Source organism: Gopherus flavomarginatus, chromosome 2, assembly GCF_025201925.1.
Source record: "Gopherus flavomarginatus isolate rGopFla2 chromosome 2, rGopFla2.mat.asm, whole genome shotgun sequence".
NCBI classification, from domain to species: Eukaryota; Metazoa; Chordata; order Testudines; family Testudinidae; genus Gopherus; species Gopherus flavomarginatus.
In genome coordinates, this window is record NC_066618.1 from 277,445,023 (window position 1) to 277,464,443 (window position 19,421).

Genomic DNA, 19,421 nt, shown 5'->3' on the forward strand with positions numbered 1-19,421 from the left:
CAAAGTATTGTCTATCTACACAAAATATGGAAGGCAGGTGAATTCGGAGGAAAACTGGTATAATTTGTAGGTTTCTAGGAGGAAAAATGGATTTAAGATCATTTTTAGCAATTATTCTTCAAAATTGAAAGTTTATGCACTAGCAGTTGCTGATGAAGAAAATCTCTGACATCAGCAGCTACACTTTTCTGTCAGATTTTATCCTACAATTCTGAAGTTTTCTCTGTTAGCACCTGTACTTCTACTCTCCTACAGATCCAAATCCTCATGAATCTGCAGCCTTGTTAACTTATGAGCAAGTCTGGTCTCACAAACTAAACAGGGTCATCAGGCGATTCAATAATTGTCAGTCTACCTTTTGAGCCAATATTGAACCAATGCTTCAGTATGTTACTGGAGGTGCCAACTTTCGGATTAGAGATAAACCAAAGGTCCGGACCATTAAAAATCCCAAGAAATTTTTTAGTAGAGTAGACATCATAACCCAATTTGTAATTTGTTTAACATCTTGCTTACAACAAGTTGCTTTAAAAAAAACAAACATAAAATCAGTTTAAAGCTGATTTTGTTCAGTGAAAAATCCTGCATGAACACACTTACACTGGTTTAAAACTGGCCTATATGTGTTTAGTTTACATGACAGAATAAAAAGATTTAAATACAATTAACATTATTCACACATCACACCTTCAGTTAAACTAGTGCAGCTCTGTGGAAAGACCAAACCTATATATATATATATATCAGAAATCCCTTGCACTTTCAGTTGGACACAGTATTCTTTGCTTCTTGTCTTTAAACAGTATGCACTGTTCCTGTAATACTTCAGAGGTGGCCTCATTCAAACAGTGAGAAAAAGGGAAAATGGTCTTATATCCACAATTAAGCTCAATATTTGTTGACAACTCCTGCAGCGTAGACCCAATGAAAATTTCCTTCCTACGCTGGAGGAAAAATGTTTTCTGCCGGTTCTCATGATATATCATTGATTTGTCATATTTTAAGTTTAATTAATATTTTCCAAGAAACATTCTCTCACACAAAAAAAAACAAATAAAAAACCAAGACCTTAAATTTTCATTAATTACTTTCCAATGGCAAACAATCAGTTTTGGAGTACAAGAATTTTGGTTTTTCTTCATTAAATAAAGTGCTTGATATCTGCCTAGGATCACAAGTCAGTCTGCCACTTAGCTTACAAAACTAACAACCTACATGCCAAACTTCTTGTTCATTTTAAGATGACAAGTCTTCACTCTTTTTCCTAACCATTATAAGTACTAAACATTACAAACTGAAGGAATTCATGAAGTTTTCACCCTAAAGGCTGATCAACATTTTTTTTTTTTGCAAGAGGTGAGGAATAATTATCCACCTTAAGGTAGTTGTGCTGAGCTCCAACACAGTAAATTACCAAGAGCATTTCGGTTTCCTTTAATTGCTTTTGTCAGATTTATTTCATCTTCTAAGAAGTTTTAATAACAGTTAAGTATCAATGTTTAATTTTAAATTATGGGAACAAAAGTATAAAGAACATGATCAATATTCCTATGCTCTTGAATGCTAGGTGTAATGTTTGTGGTATAATTTTATCTGAAGTTTTGAAATTTGCAGAAAAAGTATACCACTATTAACAGCTTGAATGCAAATAAGTTTACATTAAATCAAATTTCTTCCCTCCTTCTGAGTTTGAATTCAGTTCAGTATACTTGGAAAAACAATAAATAAATAGAATAGTTTTACTGAACAGAAGCATTTGACAGAAAATTCAGTTTTATTCCATTTAAGATACTGAAATCTCAAAATTCTGAGAATATGTTAATTTAAAAAAACAATAGTCTGAACTTCCAGCATCATGAAGCAAAAAACGATGCAAAATGGAAATCCATACAGACATTGCTCTTTTACATATCACTAATCTCTCACCCACAGTAGCCTCCAGAAACATAATAATCACATTAAAAAACTAACAGTGTTCAAGACACGACATCAAATGCTACTTGCATAATAAATTAACATATTAAATACAGTATCCCTTGTGCAATATTGTTTACGTGGTGCTTTACAGATTAAAAATACTGCTATCTTATTAAAAAGATTTTAACCTGTTTCATCACAAGCAGCAAACCAAATAAAATCCTTCTGGAAACAACCTTTCTTCCCTGCCCAGAACTTAAAAATTGAATGAATGTGAAGTTGAATGATCTTTTGCAGTGAACGAGCAAAAACATTAATTTTCAGGAAAGTCTGGTCTCAAGTGACATCTTGTGGCTAAAAGTTGTTTTGCAGTTTTAAAAGTCACATTCAGGTCACTTCTACAATCACACTGTAAGTTATACTTTCTGCTATGAAAAACAACAACTAATCTAAATTTTCACATGAAAATTAATTGTGAAACAATGTATACCTAGCACAAACCAATTAGACTCATTATTTCAAAGACAATATCAACAAACTATAGCAATACAGATAAGGTTTTGGAACATAGGGTTGTCAAGTCAAAAGATTCATAATTAATAAAAAAGACTCTGAACTTAGTGTGCACACAAGGGTTGAAAGTGTCAGTGTTTCTGTTAGCCTTACTAAATCTTTGTGATAATTTGCACAAGGGCCATGGAAAGATTTTCCATGGCACAATCTCAGCATTGTGGACAGGGGCCATCTTTTTGTACAATTACCTGGCACAATGGGGTCTCAATCCATGACTGTGGCTCCTAAGTGCTACAGTAATAGAAATAAACAGTAATACCTTTACTGCAGATTAGCCAGCCTGGCTGGAAGGGAGACAAATCTTTTGGTTTAAATTAAAATAGATATTTGAAATGTATTTTAAAAAAAGAGATGAGAAACATTTTATTAATAGAATATATTTTGAAAATTCTATTTTAAAAGGAAGTAGCCTTTTAATGAACAATTTTGTAATGTGTTTTACATAAAGGAACCACCAACCTGATATATTTTAATCTGTCAATTTAAAAAAAAGTTAAAAAGTAGTTTCAGTTACTATACTTGCCCTTGTGTTCACTTTCATATTATTTTGGTTTCACAATATTTTGCCATTTTTAAAAATGTTTCTCTTTCTGTTATGTGAACTGCCCAGTTATATACATAAAACAATGACGCCAAACCACAAGCAGCCATATTGTGTTGTCAAATGCACAAAGTAAAACTGAAAAAAAAATAGATATTTGTTGTTCTAATCTCTTTTAGCACCGTAAGGTGTAATCACAATAGATTTTAAACAAAATCTATATAAGAAAATTCCAGGAATGTCACTGTGTGTCACTCTAAAGCCTAAAATGTCTGTAGTCTCATTGTAAAGCGATGGAAACAGCTACAGCATAGTTGAGGGCTCTTTTTGTTCAGAATATCACCAGGCTGAATCATCATTAAATTTTGCTGACTCTTACCATCCAATTTTTAAGTTCTTAGCCATTCTTACTTTATGAATTATACCCATGAGGTATAGATACAGTAAGGCCTGGTCTATACTACAAAGGTAGGTCAACATAAGCCACATTGTGTTGACCTAATTGTGCACAAGTCTACAATTAAATTTAAATCCCACAGATGTAAAGTGGCACATTATGATGGCATATAACACCAGCTCCCTGAGTGGCTCTGAGCCATGGTCAATGTATGGGGGTTGGTGCAGCATGTGTTACCTATGTGTAACCCTAACAGTCCTCAAGCAGCTGTCCCCCAATGCCCGACACTGACCACTCTGGTCACAATTGTTAACTCCACTGTCTAGGACTCACACATACCAGAAGCCCCCCAACCTGAATTTAAACCCCCTGCAAATTTTTGAAATGCATTTTCCTGGTTGTCCAGCTTGGTGAGCACAACTCTATCTGCTTTTGTTCTTGTGAGCAACAGCCCAGCTGAATATGCTGGCTATATGCTCTAGACACACACCTGCCTGGAGCAGAGAGAAGATACTGAATCTCCTGGGCCTGTGTGGAGAAGAGGATGATGTGCAGGCACAGCTCCGAACCAGCCACAGAAATATTAACATCCATAAGCAGATTGCTCAGGAGAGTAGTAGAAGGGGTATGACAGGGACCAACAATAGTGCTGCATGAAAGCCACGAAAATGCAGCAGGCAAACCAGGGACTCAGAGAGGCCTAAATCGATGTGGAGCTGACCTAGAGACTGCCCACTTTTACGAAGAGCTGCATGCCATACTTGGCAGAGATCCTACCACCACGCTGCACACCACTGAAGATAACTGTGAGGAGCTCGAGTTACAGGCTCCTGCTATGAACAATGAGGATGAGGAGTATGGGAGATAGGTGATGGAAGGTTCAGCTGTGCTGTGCGCCAGAAACCATTTTTTATACCACTGCAGTCCAGCCAGTCCCTGCAATCGAGCATGAGCAAGAACATTACAGGGGAACGAACTTTGGGTAAATGTGTAAATAAATTTCCAATTATAGTGATGGCACCCCAAAATTAGCAGGACATAGCTATTGACTTTTCATTAATTTATTCATGCTACAAGAGGTAGAGGTACAACAAAGAGAGAGAAAGTTTCTATCTGCTCTTCATTCTCCTCTAGAGTAAGGTGGGGTGGGGGGCACGTGGAGCAGTGTGTTTGTCCACAGGGATGTCCCTTGAATCCTCCTGAGAGATCTCGATGGAACTTCCATGGAAATATTCTGCCATCCTTTCCCGAAGGTTTCTAGGGTTGGCAGCCTTATTTCTTCCTCTGCAATGGGCCACTTTCCCATGCCAGTCAGTGATTACTTCGACAGGCACCACTGCTGTAAACAGGCTAGTGGCATACTGCTCCAGGTGACTTCGGGATGCTAGCAGCAGCTGTGCTCTCACTGCATTTGTTACCTTCAGGAGTGAGATATCAGCTATATCACCACCTCCTGTGGGAAACGATGCCAGCATTCAGTGCCAGTACCCTGTATTCAGTTTCATGCAACTGAGCAACTCCCTCGTTTCCCTCACCCCTGGCAGGTCATACTCACGAACGCTTAAGCTGAGAGTGGCAATAGGCACAAGCACAACTTAAATTTTGCTTTCCGTTCCTACTATACTGACAATGGTACTTCTATGTGTTTTATCTGTAGCTGCAGCTGATGCGGTCTTGAGGGGTTCCCCCTCCACACCAGCAGAACGACTGACCCAGATAAGGAGGATGTGGAAGGACATGTTTTGTGAGATCCTGCAAGCCAGTGCTGCATCAGACCTAGAACAGAGGTCCTGGGGGGTGAATATTCCAGACCGCATGGAGAAGGAAAGTGCAGCTGGAGAAAGACACAGGAAAAGGAGAGGGAGATGCACCAGGAAAGGCAGCCAATTCAGATGCTGCAGACTCTTGTGGACCTCCAGGTTCACCAATCCAGGGCTCAACTCCCATTGCCATCTGTGGAGAACTGCGCTTCCCTATACCCGCCTCAGCTCTCCTCATGGCCTCAGTGCCTGCACACCTACAACCATAGAAAGGCATGGACAACCAGAACTTCACTTACACTGATCTATGAGAGCTTCGACTGATGTATGTGTAGCTACAAATGACTTCAATGTTTCATCCTCTTATTTACTAAGGTTCTTAAATGTTTTTAAGTTAAAGCTGAAGAACTTAAGTGTGGGTTTTTTGGAGCTGTTTTCATAAATGGAAGTTTTGTTTTGAAAGTTATTCATCTTTATTAGTTTACAACACATGGTGTATGATGCCTGCTGGCAGTAAAAATAGTGGTCAGGTACACTCACAACCAATAAGATAAGTGCCAAACAGTGTAGTCATAACTGTACAAGAGGCATCCCAGCTTGCACTGTCAAGTGATATATGTACAGATATGAAGCAAGCATGACAACTTTGAAACAAGCCCCAAACTGCAAAGCCAGGTTGAGCACAGTACACTACAGCACATTCCTGTGGCGCACTGCTTTTTCAAAGCCTTCCTAAGCCACACAGCTCATCTGATAGCTGTTCAAATTCAACAGACAGACAGACGTTCTACCTCCACATCTGCAGCAACATTTCCCCCTTTGTTTCAAAAATATTATGTAGGACACAACAGGCAGCTATAACCATTGGGATATCCTTCACATAGAGATCCAATCTAGTGAGTAAACATCACTAGCATCCTTTCAATCTACCAAAAGCACATTCAACTGTCATTGGCACCAGCTGAGCCTGTAGTTGAATCTTTCCTTTGTTAATCAAGATGGCCTGGGTACAGGTTCAAGAGCCAGGGTAGGCAGGATCCCTATTAGTATTTCAACATCGCCAATGGTAATCCGTGGCTGAAAAAGAAGGCTCTTTCTTTTAGCTTTCTGAAGAGTATTGTGTCCTTAAATATGCAAGCAGCATGCACCTTTCCTAACCAGCCAGTAAAGCATCACCGGTGATCCTTCAGAGCTTGCATAACCATGTAAAATTAACCCAGTTGATGTACTCTGTAGCAAGGTGCTCTGGGGCCAAAATAAGAATGTGTCCCGCATCTATTGCTCCACCACAGCTTGGGAAGCCCACAGCTGCAAAGCCATCCACTATGTTCTCCACATTGCTGAGAGTAAGAGTTCTGTCTAGCAGATGACTATTAATGGTCCTGTACACTTGCATGATAATGGCCCCCACAGTGGATTTTCCCACTACAAAATGAATTCCAACTGACTGGTAAGTAATCTGGCATAACAAGTTTCCCCAGTGTGATTGCCACTTGCTTCTCCACTGTTAGTGCAGCTCTCAGTTTGGGGTCCCTGCATTATATGGCTGTGGCAAGTTCAGCACACAGATCCAGGAAACTGGCCTTACACATCTGAAAGTTCTGCAGTCACTGCTTGTCATCCCAAACCTGCATTACGATGGGATCCCACCGGTCAGTGCACATTTCTCGGTCCCAGAAGTGGCACTTCACCATTTGCAGCTGCTCCATGAATGCCACCAACAACCTTGAACTGGTTCTCGCTATGTACCACAGCAAACTGATCATCAGAAAATCGTGTTCCTTGTGGTTCTTCTTGCAGCTCTGCAAATACTGGAGGATCATGTGTGCTGCACTTGAAACACTCAGACAATAATGCAGAGCGGCACAGGTTCTATGCTTCTGTCAAAGATGGCAGACAGTGACAAGTCCCGTGTGGGTTTGTGGGAAATTGAAAATAGGTGCAAAAATTATGAGATAGATATGATATTATGGGATGGAGAACACTGTATTATGGGAAGCTGACTCCTTCCTCCTAGTCACCCTTGCATGGGTCTTTTCTTGCCAACCATGCTTTGTCAAAACTACGCAAAAGACAATGTGTTCAACAGTGGCTGGCTGCACACCGGGATACTTACCCAGGGTATATTGCACTGTGCATCAACACAAGCTCTCCTGGTAAGTACAAGCAGCGCCAATGGAAGGAGCCAAATACGCACATGCACAAGCGATATACTAACTGTGGCGGATGTCAGGGTGGTTAAGCACTGGAATAAATTGCCTCGGGAGGTTGTAGAATCTCCATCACTGGAGATTTTTTTAAGAGTAGGTTAGACAAACACCTGTCAGGAATGGTCTAGATAATACTTAGCCCTGCCATGAGTGCGGGGGACTAGACTAGATGACCTCTCAAGGTCCCTTCCAGTCCTATGATTCTAGGTAAGCCAATGAAACTTGCATCAGCAAAACTTGGTAGACAAGGCCTAATGCAGGGGTCCCCAACACAGTGCCTGTGGGTGCCATGGCACCTGCCAGGGTGTCTAAGTGTTCCCGCGTACTGGACTGTGGCCATTCATCTGCCGAAATGCCACCGACAAGCTGCATCATCCAGAGGCATCGCTGCCGAAATGCCGCCAATTTTCAGTGGTATTTTGGTGGCGATGCCTCTGGATGACACTGCTTGCTGGCGGCATTTCGGCAGCGACGTTTATTGACATTGCCACTTGTCAGCGGAATTTTAGCGGATGCTCGTCCGCTGCCACGGTCCTCTGCAGCTCATTGTCTGGCGCCCGCCAGACAAAAAAGGTTGGGGATCACTGGCCTAATGCATGTATCTATACCATGCCAAGAGTCCTAGATCTTTGTGATGTTAAATGTGACTCAACCAATCACCACCCCATTTACAGCTAATTTGCACGCAACAGTTTCATTGGTTGTAAAAGGAAGACTGCACACTCCAGCATACCTTCCATTTGCCAACCATACAAATCAACACAATCCCCAAAACACGGACTCCATCAATGCACTCACACCCTCGTTTGGCACCTGCAGAAATCCACACAACTCTCCCAAAACTACACAGAAATCAACCCAACCAGCACACACAACAAAAACCACAAACATCACTCAGAAGCCTAGAATTTCTGTTCAGTCAGTGTGAAGCGATGAAAACAGGTATAAGCATCGTGGACAACTCTTTTTGTTTAGAATATCACCAGATTTGCAGTCTGTTACTATTCAGCTATTTTCTGCCCCCCCCCCCGCTTTTTTTTTTTTTTTTTTTTTTTAACACACACAACTTTACAAATCATACCTGTGCAACAGCACAGGATTGCAACTACTAGTAAATTTATAAATTAGGACTATATTTTATTTTAAAACACGTTCCACTGGAGTGGGATTAAAAAAGTAAAAATTGATACACATCTGTTAAAAAAAAAAAAAAAAGAACAAAAATACTGTCTACATTAGTTCTAATTCTTCAAGTTGCTCCACATGGCCAGACCCTCAAACTGCCTGTAAAATGCCTCAGTGAAGGCAATAGGAACCTTCACATGGGTGTAGAGGTTTACCCACAAGGGCTCTTTGCAGGATTGGATCCTCAGACTGAACAACATCAAGGACCTGATACAAAATCCATGGAATTCAGTAAGAGTCTCTCCATAAACTTCAGGCCCTTTGTGAAAGGGGGCTGACTGGTGACTTCAGGTGTGCCAAAATAAATATAAATTTGATTTTTAGTTACATTAAGAAATAAACTTTCTGCTGCAAGATTCAGTGGTTTAAAAGTCAACAAGCTGCAAAGAGCATTGGTGCTCTGTCTTAGCTCACCTCTCTTCAACCAATCACATACTGGCAAAGCTCCAACCTTATCTTCATGAACAGAGAATTGTCATTGATGGAACTGGTTTAGCATGTTAGACTACACCCACCTCTTCCATGTTTTCACAGCTAACTGGCAGGGGCGGCTCTAGCTTTTTTGCCGTCCCAAGCGAGGCAGTCAGACAGCCTTCAGCGGCGTGCCTGCGGGAGGTCCCCAGTCCCGTGGATTCGGCGGGTTGCCTGCGGGAGGTCCGCCAGTCCTGTGGCTTCGGCGTACCCGCTGCCGAATTGCCACCGAATCGAAAGGACCGGCAGACCTCCTGCAGGTGCACCGCCAAAGGCTGCCTGACTGCCACCCTCGCAGGGACTGGCAGGGTGCCCCCCGCAGCTTGCCTCCCCAGACACGCGCTTGGAGCGCTGATGCCTGGAGACACCACTGCTGACTGGCATTTGCTTTCATACATGATGCACAGTGTAGGGAATATTACTGTTATCTGTTTTACAGAAGTTGATCAGAGGCCTCAAACAAGATTCATGGCTCCATTATGCTAAATGCAGTACAAACACATAGGAAGATACAAAATCCCTACCCAGAGAAGCTTAAACATAGGCCAGGGACTACGTGTTTATACAACATCTAGAAAACTGTGACTCGTAAGTGCTACTGCAACGTAATTGTTCAGTATTAAATAATACACAGCCTACTTTTATACGAAAGAATATTTCAGTGACACAAAGCCTCAGGGAGAAAAAAAATGAAGGTGGGGACAAAGTGGCGAGTCTTAAAGTTTGTAATGAATACTGAAAACACAAACTTTAAAAAAAAATATGATTAATGAAATGGAAAGGCAAGGATACCTATAAGTGAAGGAAATCAAGTTTGCGTCAGTTTACTACAATACTTACTTAGTGCATGATACACAGGCTTATGCTTCCCCTGAAGTCTGATTACACTCATGGCTGCAAGTTTTCCAGGTGGTTGCATCTTCCCATCTATGAGATACCAGGCTCTGGCAAAAGTAGCCCATTGCTAAAGAAGATTGACAAAGTTGTAGTTAATGTAGTAAAATAAATACACTCAGCCTAAATAACTCCACAAAACCACAAACATGTTAGGTATTTACAAGAAAATACATTAGGTATTTTAGAGATTAACTATCATGATTTTTAACCAATATATACATTATTTTTTAGGAAAAAACACCTTTAATCTCTGTTTCTAAACACCATACAAACATTAATGTTCAATTATATTTCCCCAAGATTTTAAGAAATGGTGGGGGAAACTACAGTGCTGTATAAATTATCTTCAATCGTGATAATGCTATGAGGAAATAACTAGAGGTCTTTTCCACTTTCTGGTATTGTTTTCAAAATCTTGATGTCCTCTTATTAATTATCGCTAACCAACAAGATAATAAGAGTTATAGGCCATCATAATTCTGACTGCCTTCTTTATTTTCATGTGGAGGAGGGCACAATTCTAAAGAGAAGCATTACAGCTCTGACCCTGCAAACACTTCATTAGTGAAGCACAGGATTAGCAGAAATAGTACTGTTGACTTCCATAGGTAACACCCTAAACCCGCAAACATTTACACACTTACTTAACTTTATTTAATCCTGCAGACACTTTTAGACACCATCTACTACAAATATTTACGTAGAAGCTTAATTTTACTACTGTCCCAAGAGAGGTGCCCGTTTGTCGGCAGAATCCCGGTCTAAGCGTTTGCAAGCCTATGTTTGTGCCTTCCTTTCGGTACCTGCCATGTTACTTGCTGCCCTACAAAATGAGCTGCTCCACGTGGGCACGATGAGCTCTGCTCGTCTCTCCAGGGAGGGTAAATACAGCAACGCGTGGAAGCTTTACCCGCAGGGGGAACTGCTAGGGGAGCGCGGTCCTTCTGCAGCCCCCTGCCCGCCACTCTCCACAGGCCGGAGCGGGCAGACTCCTCCCCGGGCAGCGGGGCACTTACCCCAGGAAACGCCCCGGCCTGGAGGACGCAGGCGGCTCTCGCACCGTAGGGCAGGGACAGCCCATCTCCAGGGGAGAGGGCCCCGCTCCCCGCTGCGGAGAGGGGGCACCAGGCCGAGGACACGCAGCTAGGGAGGGGCAGAGCCCGCGCCCCCCGAGAGAGGAGCCGCCTCAGCGACCTGCCCGTGGGCTCCCGCCTCCCCTCACCCGGCGAGGAGCCCTGCCCGGGGCCGCGCTCACCTGGGCCGCCTTGGTGTAGCTGGCCATGGCGGGTTGGCGGTGCGCCGGGGGAGCCGGTTCTCTGCCGGACCCGGTCCTGACTCCCGGCGGCAGGAAGCGGAAGCGGGGGCCGTGGAGGCGGGAGAAGGCGGTGGCGGCTGCTGAGCGTGCCCGGGAGGAGGCGTCCGGCCGCGGCCATGGACCGGTACCTGCTGTTCGTGAGCTGGGAGGAGCGGAGAGCCCCGCGGGGCGGCGGCGCCGAGCGCGTAGCAGGTGCGGGCGAGCGGGGCTCGGTGGTGGCCACAGAGCCCTGGGGCGAGGCGCTGTATAGCGCGGGGTCCTGCGCCGCCCGGAGCGGCTCCTCCAGGCACAGCCAGAGGGGAGTCTCGCCGCGCGGCGCTAGTTACGCTGGTGCGGTGCGATGCGCCGCGGGGCCCCGAGTGGGTGAGCCGGCTGGGGACCGCAGCAGTGGGGGGAGCTGTAACTGTGGGGGTGCCTAGGACCCCAGGCTCTGCGCTGGGTCACGCGTCACTGAGAGGGGCTGTGGCATCACTTCCAGTGGTGTTCGCAGTTCACTGTGGTGGTCAAGACTTCTAGTTGTGGCTCTAGAGTTTTGTGTGTGTTTCTCTGCAGCGCACGTTTCTGGTGGGACGAGTCCCAGGTTTCAGGCCGGCCGAGTGGAGCAAGGGGCACACAAGTGCCTTCTCCACGCTGCCTTGCGCTCCAGGCCACTCAGGGAGCTCTGAACAGATTGGTTCGAGCCATCATCATTCCCTCCTCCCTCTGCCATCTGCCAGGAGAGGTTAGGAACAATCCCACCATGCAGCCAGCCGGCAAGGGAGAGGAGCGTGTTTCGTAGAGGATAAAAGAGACCTGCAAAATTGTGGTGTGAGATGTTTACATCCTGTGGTCCTGTTTGCATTGCAACATCACACCAGTGTATAAGGACACAGTCGTGGTGGTGATATGCCATAGCACATCTCAAAAGACGGCCTTTTATTACCTCAAAAAAGAGGAGTACTTGTGGTACCTTCGAGACTAACAAATTTATTTGAGCATAAGCTTGCATAGGCTAAAACCCACTTCATCAGATGCGTGCAGTGGAAAATACAGGAGGAAGATATATATACACAGAGAACATGAAAAATGGGTGTGGCCATACACATTCTAACAAGTAATCAGTTATGGTGAGCTATTATCAGCAGGAGGAAAAAAAAACTTTTCTAGTGATAATCAGCATGGCCCATTTCCAACAGTTGACAAGAAGGTGTGAGTAACAGTAGAGGGAAAAATTAGCATGGGGAAATCGGTTTTACTTTGTGTAATGACCCATCCGCTATCAGTCTTTATTCAAGCCTGATTTAATGGTGTCCAGTTTGTAAATTAATTCCAATTCTGCAGTTTCTCATTGGAGTCTGTTTTTGAAGTTTTTTTTGTTGGAGTATTGCAACTTTGAGGTCTGTAATTGGGTGACCAGGGAGATTGAAGTGTTCTCCGACTGGTTTTTGAATGTTATAATTCTTGAAGTCTGATTTGTGTCCATTTATTCTTTTGTGTAGAGACTGTCTGGTTTGGCCAATGTACATGGCAGAGGGGCATTGCTAGCACACGATGGCATATATCACATTGGTAGATGTGCAGGTGAACAAGCCTCTGATAGTGTCCACTATCCACTATAGTGTCCATTTTTTTTCATGCCCTCTATGTATATATCTTTCTATGGTATTTTCTACTGCATGCATCTGATGAATCTTATGCTCAAATTAATTTGTTAGTCTCTAAGGTGCCACAAGTACTCCTCATTTTTTGCTGATACGGATCCATCCGACCCCCCTTGCTCCTTGTCCCCTGACTGCCCCCTCCTAGGACCCGCCGCCCCAACTGCTCCCCCGAGACCCCACCCCCTATCCAAACCCCTGGCCCCGACCATGCCCCCCAGAACCTCCGCCCGATCCAACTGCTCCCTTCCCCCTGACTGTGCCCCTGGACCCTCTATCCCTTATCCACCCCCAACTTCCCACCCCCTTACCATGCTGCTCAGAGGAGCAGGACTGACAGCTGCGCTGCCCGGCTGGAGCCAGGCATGCCGCTGCACGGCTCGGCAGGAGCTCGCAGCCCTGCTGCCCATAGTGCTGGCGGCATGGCCAGCTGAGACTGCGGGGGAGGGGCGACAGCAGGGGAGGGGCCAGTGGCTAGCCTCCCCAGCCGGAGCTCAAGGGCCAGGCAGAATGGTTGAGCGGGCCAAATTGCCCACCTCTGATCTGGTCTGATCTCCTGTATAACACAGTCCATAGAACGTCTCCAAAATAATTTTTAGAGCAGATCTTTTAGAAAAACATTTCAGTAAGGGAGAATCCACCCAGACCCTGGGTAAATTGTGGCAAGTAGAACTTTCTTATAGGTAGGGAAGTGCAAGCTCCCATGATATTGCACTTGTGAGTTCCCCTCCTGGCTGGATGAGTCACAACATCTGTCAGGCCTCAAAACAGGCTCTTCTTTGCATATCCTTTAAAAGCACACTCTGCTAAACAGAGACTCGAGACTAACTGGATCTGTTGGCCTAACTGGCAAGTTTTCTGGCATTTGCAAGAAAGGAAGGAATTGTTTTTGTGTTTTCTATTAATAGAAACTTGTTTTTTGCAGGTATAACTGCAGCAAATGTTTATAACCTTCTGAAAGAAAATTGTAGAACCTTTATAAATAAGGATGTAAGCACTTTCCCAGGTAAATATAGTGGCAAATAGCAATATAAAGGAAATGCAATTGTGGTTGTTGTTTTTTAACCAGGGCTTGAAAAATCATGTGCCCTGGGCAAATAGGAAAGTTTGATGAAAGAATGTCATCACTCTCTGCAGAATCTGTGCTTTCTTTTTTTTAAAAATCCACAATTAAGGCTATTATATTTATGAAGAAAATCTTCCAAACATGAAACAAGTATAACCAATGCAGATTTAGCCAGAATAAACTCCTGACAGCCACAGTGTCTGCTACAGTCTGTGGCTTTCCCAAGCCACAACAGGTGTTTTCATTGCTGTTCAGAACAGGGCAGTAGTAAAACTGACAAACTGAGTCACTTTCAGTTTGCTGCTGCTTGGGAAGCCATGAAGTCTTCCCTCAACTCCCTTTGTGCAGGAAGTAGCCAGGTGATTGGGGGTAATGTAAAATAGTAGACACCTCCACCCATCTTTGCAGCCAGGAGGAGGAGGAGGAGTTTCAGGGGTATGAGGTGGAACAGAACAAATGCTTTTTCTCTCTTCTAGCAGTTGATTTAGGGGATTTCATGTGTTTTAGAAACCTGCAGGCAGGAAGCTGGAATGAAAGATAGGACCTTTAAACAATGTCCTGGGATAGCTCTCTGACAGGAACCCCAGCATTTTCCCCGCCTTGCCCAGCAGCTTAGTGGAGGGAAGGGGGAGGGGACTGCTTCAAATTTGGGCATTGCCAAGACAGTCACATTTCCTTCTCCCACCTTTTTTCCATATTTTTCTCTGACTAATAGGCTTAGTTCTCCAGATATTAGTTGTTTGTAGAATTTCCAAGCCTGGTGGATGAGTGTGGGCAGGAGAAAGAGAGTGAAAGGACTGATGGGATAAGTTGAAAAGGAGAAGTAAGGTATGTAGTGAGATTTTTGTAGTGAGACATTATATAGGGAAAATAAGAGAGGCAGACACAAAAGGTGGGTTGATGGAGAAAAGAGGAAATGGATACAGAGGACAACTCAAGAAAAGATAATGATTTATCATCAGAAAGAAAAAAAAGCAACTGGAGTGAAGCTGGGAAGGGAAAGAGGGGATAACACATGCAAGAGAGATGTAATAAGTTCCAAAGAGCTTGTCAAACTGTCTAGCTGTCAATATTTTTGCTAAATAGCATTTGAGCAAATTCCAGTGAAACGTGGAATAATATAGTCAAATTATTTTTCTGCTTTTTCAGTAAAACCTAGCGGTAAGCTACATCTTAAAGTAATAAATAGAACATTGACAATATTATAGGTAAATACAGTACACACTATATGTTTTATTCCTTCATTTGTAAAGGTGAAGCTTGTCTGTGTGTGAAACAGTACTTTCTCGGGAGTCAGAGACTGTGGAATAAACTTCCACATAAACTAAGGACCATTGTAAACCTCACACCTTCTGCTCTAAGGCAAGGCTCATCTCTTTGATTTTGTCGTCTTTAACATAAATACATAGACACGTACACTTAGAAAATAGTAAGCCCTGCCACAACAAGGCATTCCACTACACACACTTCTCCCACGGGGAAATAATAGAGAAGAAACAAAATATGACAGATTTTATTCACATTTCTTAATCTACTGCTGGAAGATGCACTAATACTATATTGATGAGCGTGGTATAAGAATCTGTATAGAATCCAAGGTATGTGACTTTGGGTAGTAGACTCATAGACTTTAGGGTCAGAAGGGACCAATATGATCATCTAGTCTGACCTCCTGCACAAAGCAGGCCACAGAACCCTACCTATCCACTTCTATAACAAACCCTAACCTATGTCCGAGTTATTGAAGTCTTCAAATTGTGGTTTGAAGACCTCAAACTGCAGAGAATCCACCAGCAAGTGACCCATGCCCCACGCTGCAGAGGAAGGTGAAAAACCTCCAGGGCCTCTGCCAATCTGCCCCGGAGGAAAATTCCTTCCTGACCCCAAATATGGCGATCAGCTAAACCCTGAGTATGTGGGCAAGACTCACCAGCCAGCACTCAGGAAAGAATTCTCTGCAGTAACTCAGATCCCATCCCATCCAACATCCCATCACAGACCACTGAGCATACTTATCTGCTGATAATCAAGATCAATTGCCAAAATTAAGCTATCCCATCATACCATCCCTTCCATAAACTTATCAAGCTTAGTCTTAAAGCCAGATATGTCTTTTGCCTCCACTACTCCCCTTGGAAGGCTGTTCCAGAACTTCACTTCTCTAATGGTTAGAAACCTTCGTCTAATTTCAAGTCTAAACTTCCTAGTGTCCAGTTTATACCCATTTGTTGTTGTGTCTACATTGGTACTAAGCTTAAATAATTCCTCTCCCTCCCTAATATTAATCCCTCTGATATATTTATAAAGAGCAAGCATATCCCCCCTCAGCCTTCTTTTGGCTAGGCTAAACAAGCCAAGCTCTTTGAGTCTCCTTTCATAAGGCAGGTTTTCCATTCCTCGGATCATCCTAGTTGCCCGTCTCTGAACCTGTTTCAGTTTGAATTCATCCTCCTTAAACATGGGAGACCAGAACTGCACACAGTATTCCAGATGAGGTCTCACCAGTGCCTTATATAACGGTACTAACACCTCCTTACCTTTGCTGGAAATATCTTGCCTGATGCATCCTAAAACTGCATTAGCTTTTTTAATGGCCATATCACATTGGCGGCTCATAGTCATCCTGTGATCAACCAATACTCCAAGGTCCTTCTCCTCCTCTGTTGCTTCCAACTGATGTGTATATCTAAAATTCTTATTATTAATCCCTAAGTGCATGACCTTGCACTTTTCACTTATTAAATTTCATCCTATTACTATTACTCCAGTTTACAAGGTCATCCAGATCTTCCTGTATGATATCCCGGTCCTTCTCCGTGTTAGCAATACCCCCCAGCTTTGTGTCATCCGCAAACTTTATTAGCACATTCCTGCTTTTTGTGCCAAGGTCAGTAATAAAAAGGTTAAATAAGATTGGTCCCAAAACTGATCCTTGAGGAACTCCACTAGTAACCTCCTTCCAGCCTGGCAGTTCACCCTTCAGTACGACCTGTTGGAGTCTCCCCTTTAATCAGTTCCTTATCCACCTTTCAATTTTCATATTGATCCCCATCTTTTCCAATTTAACTAATAATTCCCCATGTGGAACCGTGTCAAATGCCTTACTGAAATCGAGGTAAATTAGATCTACTGCATTTCCTTTGTCTAAATAATCTGTCACCTTCTCAAAGAAGATCAGGTTGGTTTGGCACGATCTACCTTTAATAAAATCATGTTGTAACTTGTCCCCATTACCATTGACCTCAATGTCCTTAACTACTTTCTCCTTCAAAATTTTTTCCAAGACCTTACATACTACAGTTGTCAAACTAACAGGCCTATAGTTACTCAGATCACTTTTTTTCCCTTGCTTAAAGATAGGAACTATGTTAGCAATTCTCCAGTCAAACGGTACAACCCTTGAGTTTACCGTTTCATTAAAAATTCTTGCTAATGGGCTTGCAATTTCGTGCGCCAGTTCTTTTAAGAGGAAATATGGTCTCTCAGGTATTTTTTATTTTGACTCGTAAGTGTCAGGTAAAAAATGGTTGTCCAAAAACTATATTAATATACAGGGTTGTGGCTTGTTCCCAGCAGCCAGGACGCTGTGGTTTAGTGGCAGTAAAGTCAAATAGTAATAGCAGACTGAGTTTTCTCCAGGTCTGCCGCTCACTCATGGCAACACCTTTGTCATGGTATAAATCCCCACTCTGAACCTTAGCGTCCAAAAGATGGGGTACCAGCATGAATTCTTCTAAGCTCAATTACCAGCTTAGAACCTGTAGCACTGCCACCAACCAGGAATTCCAGTGCCTGGTACACTCTGGTCCCCCCAAAACCTTGCTGGGGGACCCCCAAGACCCAGACCCTCTGGATCTTAACACAAGGAAAGTAAACCCTTTCCCTCACCGTTGCCTCTCCCAGGCTTCCCCTCCTTGGGTTACCCTGGAAGATCACTGTGATTCAAACTCCTTGAATCTTAAAACAGAGAGGAAAATGCACCTTCCCCCCTCCTCCTCTCTTCCCCTCCCAGATTCTCCCTGAGAGAGACAGTAATCCTAACACAGAGAGAAATTTGCCTCTCTCCCCCCCTTCCCTCCTTTCTCCCCACCAATTCCCTGGTGAATCCAGACCCAGTTCCCTGAGGTCTCAGCAGAATAAAAAAAAAACAATCAGGTTCTTAAACAAGAAAAACTTTAATTAAGGAGAGAAAAACAGTAAAAATTATCTTTGTAAATTAAAAAAAAAAAATGGAATAGGTACAGGGTCTTTCAGCTATAGACACTGGGAATACTCTCCCAGCCTAAGCATACAAGTACAAATTAAAATCTTTTCAGCAAAATACCAGTTTGAACTCCTTCCAACCAAATACACATTTTAACTCCTTCCAACCAAATACACATTTGCAAATAAAGAAAAACAACATAAGCCTAACTCGCTTTATCTACCTAGTACTCACTATTTTGAATCTATAAGAACCTGTATCAGGGAGATTGGAGAGAAACCTGGTTGCACATCTGATCCCTCTGAGCCCCCAGAGTGAACAACAACCAAAACTAACAGCACAGCACAAAAACTTCCCTCCGTCAAGATTTGAAAGTATCCTGTCCTCTGGTCAGGTGACAGCCAGGCTCACTGTTCTTGTTAACCCTTTCCAGGCAAAGAGATATGAAGCACTTCTGTTCTATTAACTCTTACTTATCTGTTTATGACGACCTTGTTCAGGTCATACCCATTGTATCTTAGCTAAGGACTTACCCTGTGAGGTGATGAACTCCTTATCTCCCATGATTGGGGCCTTCATTATTATACTTGTGGTCCCAGCTTTATTATTATAAATGATATTCTCTATGCCCTGGTTCATTTTAATGGATGTAATACCTATAAAGCTTGCAGAGACATTGTAATGAACATTTGTAAAGTGCTTTGAGATCCTCTGATGAACATATACAAATTTCTAAGGTGCCTGAAACTCACTATTTAATTTCAGAGTATTATATTACTGATTTACTCAATCAATAATCAACCTATTAATCTCTGATAGCTGTTGTATTTGTGTGACTTACATAGCACAATTGTGACCTCACTGAATACTATGGTTATAGCTTTCTGCGTAGGTCAGGAATGACTGGATTTCAAAACAACTGAACAAAGTAATTTGTTAATTTTCAGGCAAAAAAGTGAATTAATTACTTTAGAAACTATAATTAACTGATCTGGATATGCTCTGTTTGTTTATGCTAGCCCATTACCTCCAGTGGAGAGCTGATTATGAGCCATGAGGAGGGACCCAGCTTTTAAATTAAGCAGTTTGAGAGGAGTTATCAAACCACTGAGCTGGCAATGTTGTTTACAGCTTTAGGGAAGTCACTGCAATGCACTGTATTGTTGGTTTAGAGAAAACATTAATCTCTCATTCTATCAACCATCTGAGCAGGCTGATGAGTGTTGTGATTCAGCTGAGGTATGTGCA

General features: G+C 43.1%; 2 protein-coding genes across 6 annotated transcripts in view; one reads left to right on the forward strand and one right to left on the reverse strand.

The window, feature by feature from the left end:
* Window positions 1–11,327, reverse strand: part of MRPL13 (mitochondrial ribosomal protein L13) — a 50,529-nt gene extending 39,202 nt beyond the window's left edge. Inside the window, exons 1-2 of the mRNA XM_050941402.1 lie at window positions 11,207–11,327; window positions 9,895–10,018 (exon numbers count right to left, since the gene is read on the reverse strand). Of these exons, the coding sequence (XP_050797359.1) occupies window positions 9,895–10,018; window positions 11,207–11,233 (151 nt within the window). The 5' untranslated portion in view covers window positions 11,234–11,327. The remainder of the gene's footprint in view (window positions 1–9,894; window positions 10,019–11,206) is intronic.
* The window catches only part of MTBP (MDM2 binding protein), a 67,238-nt gene continuing 59,144 nt past the window's right edge, over window positions 11,328–19,421 (forward strand). For 4 of the 5 annotated variants that reach the window (XM_050940732.1, XM_050940733.1, XM_050940734.1 and 1 more), the window contains exons 1-2: window positions 11,366–11,458; window positions 13,829–13,909. In XM_050940732.1, the coding sequence (XP_050796689.1) occupies window positions 11,383–11,458; window positions 13,829–13,909 (157 nt within the window). In that variant the 5' untranslated portion in view covers window positions 11,366–11,382. Of the gene's footprint in view, window positions 11,459–13,828; window positions 13,910–19,421 lie in introns of all 5 variants that reach the window. The other variant, XM_050940735.1, reaches the window with a different exon arrangement.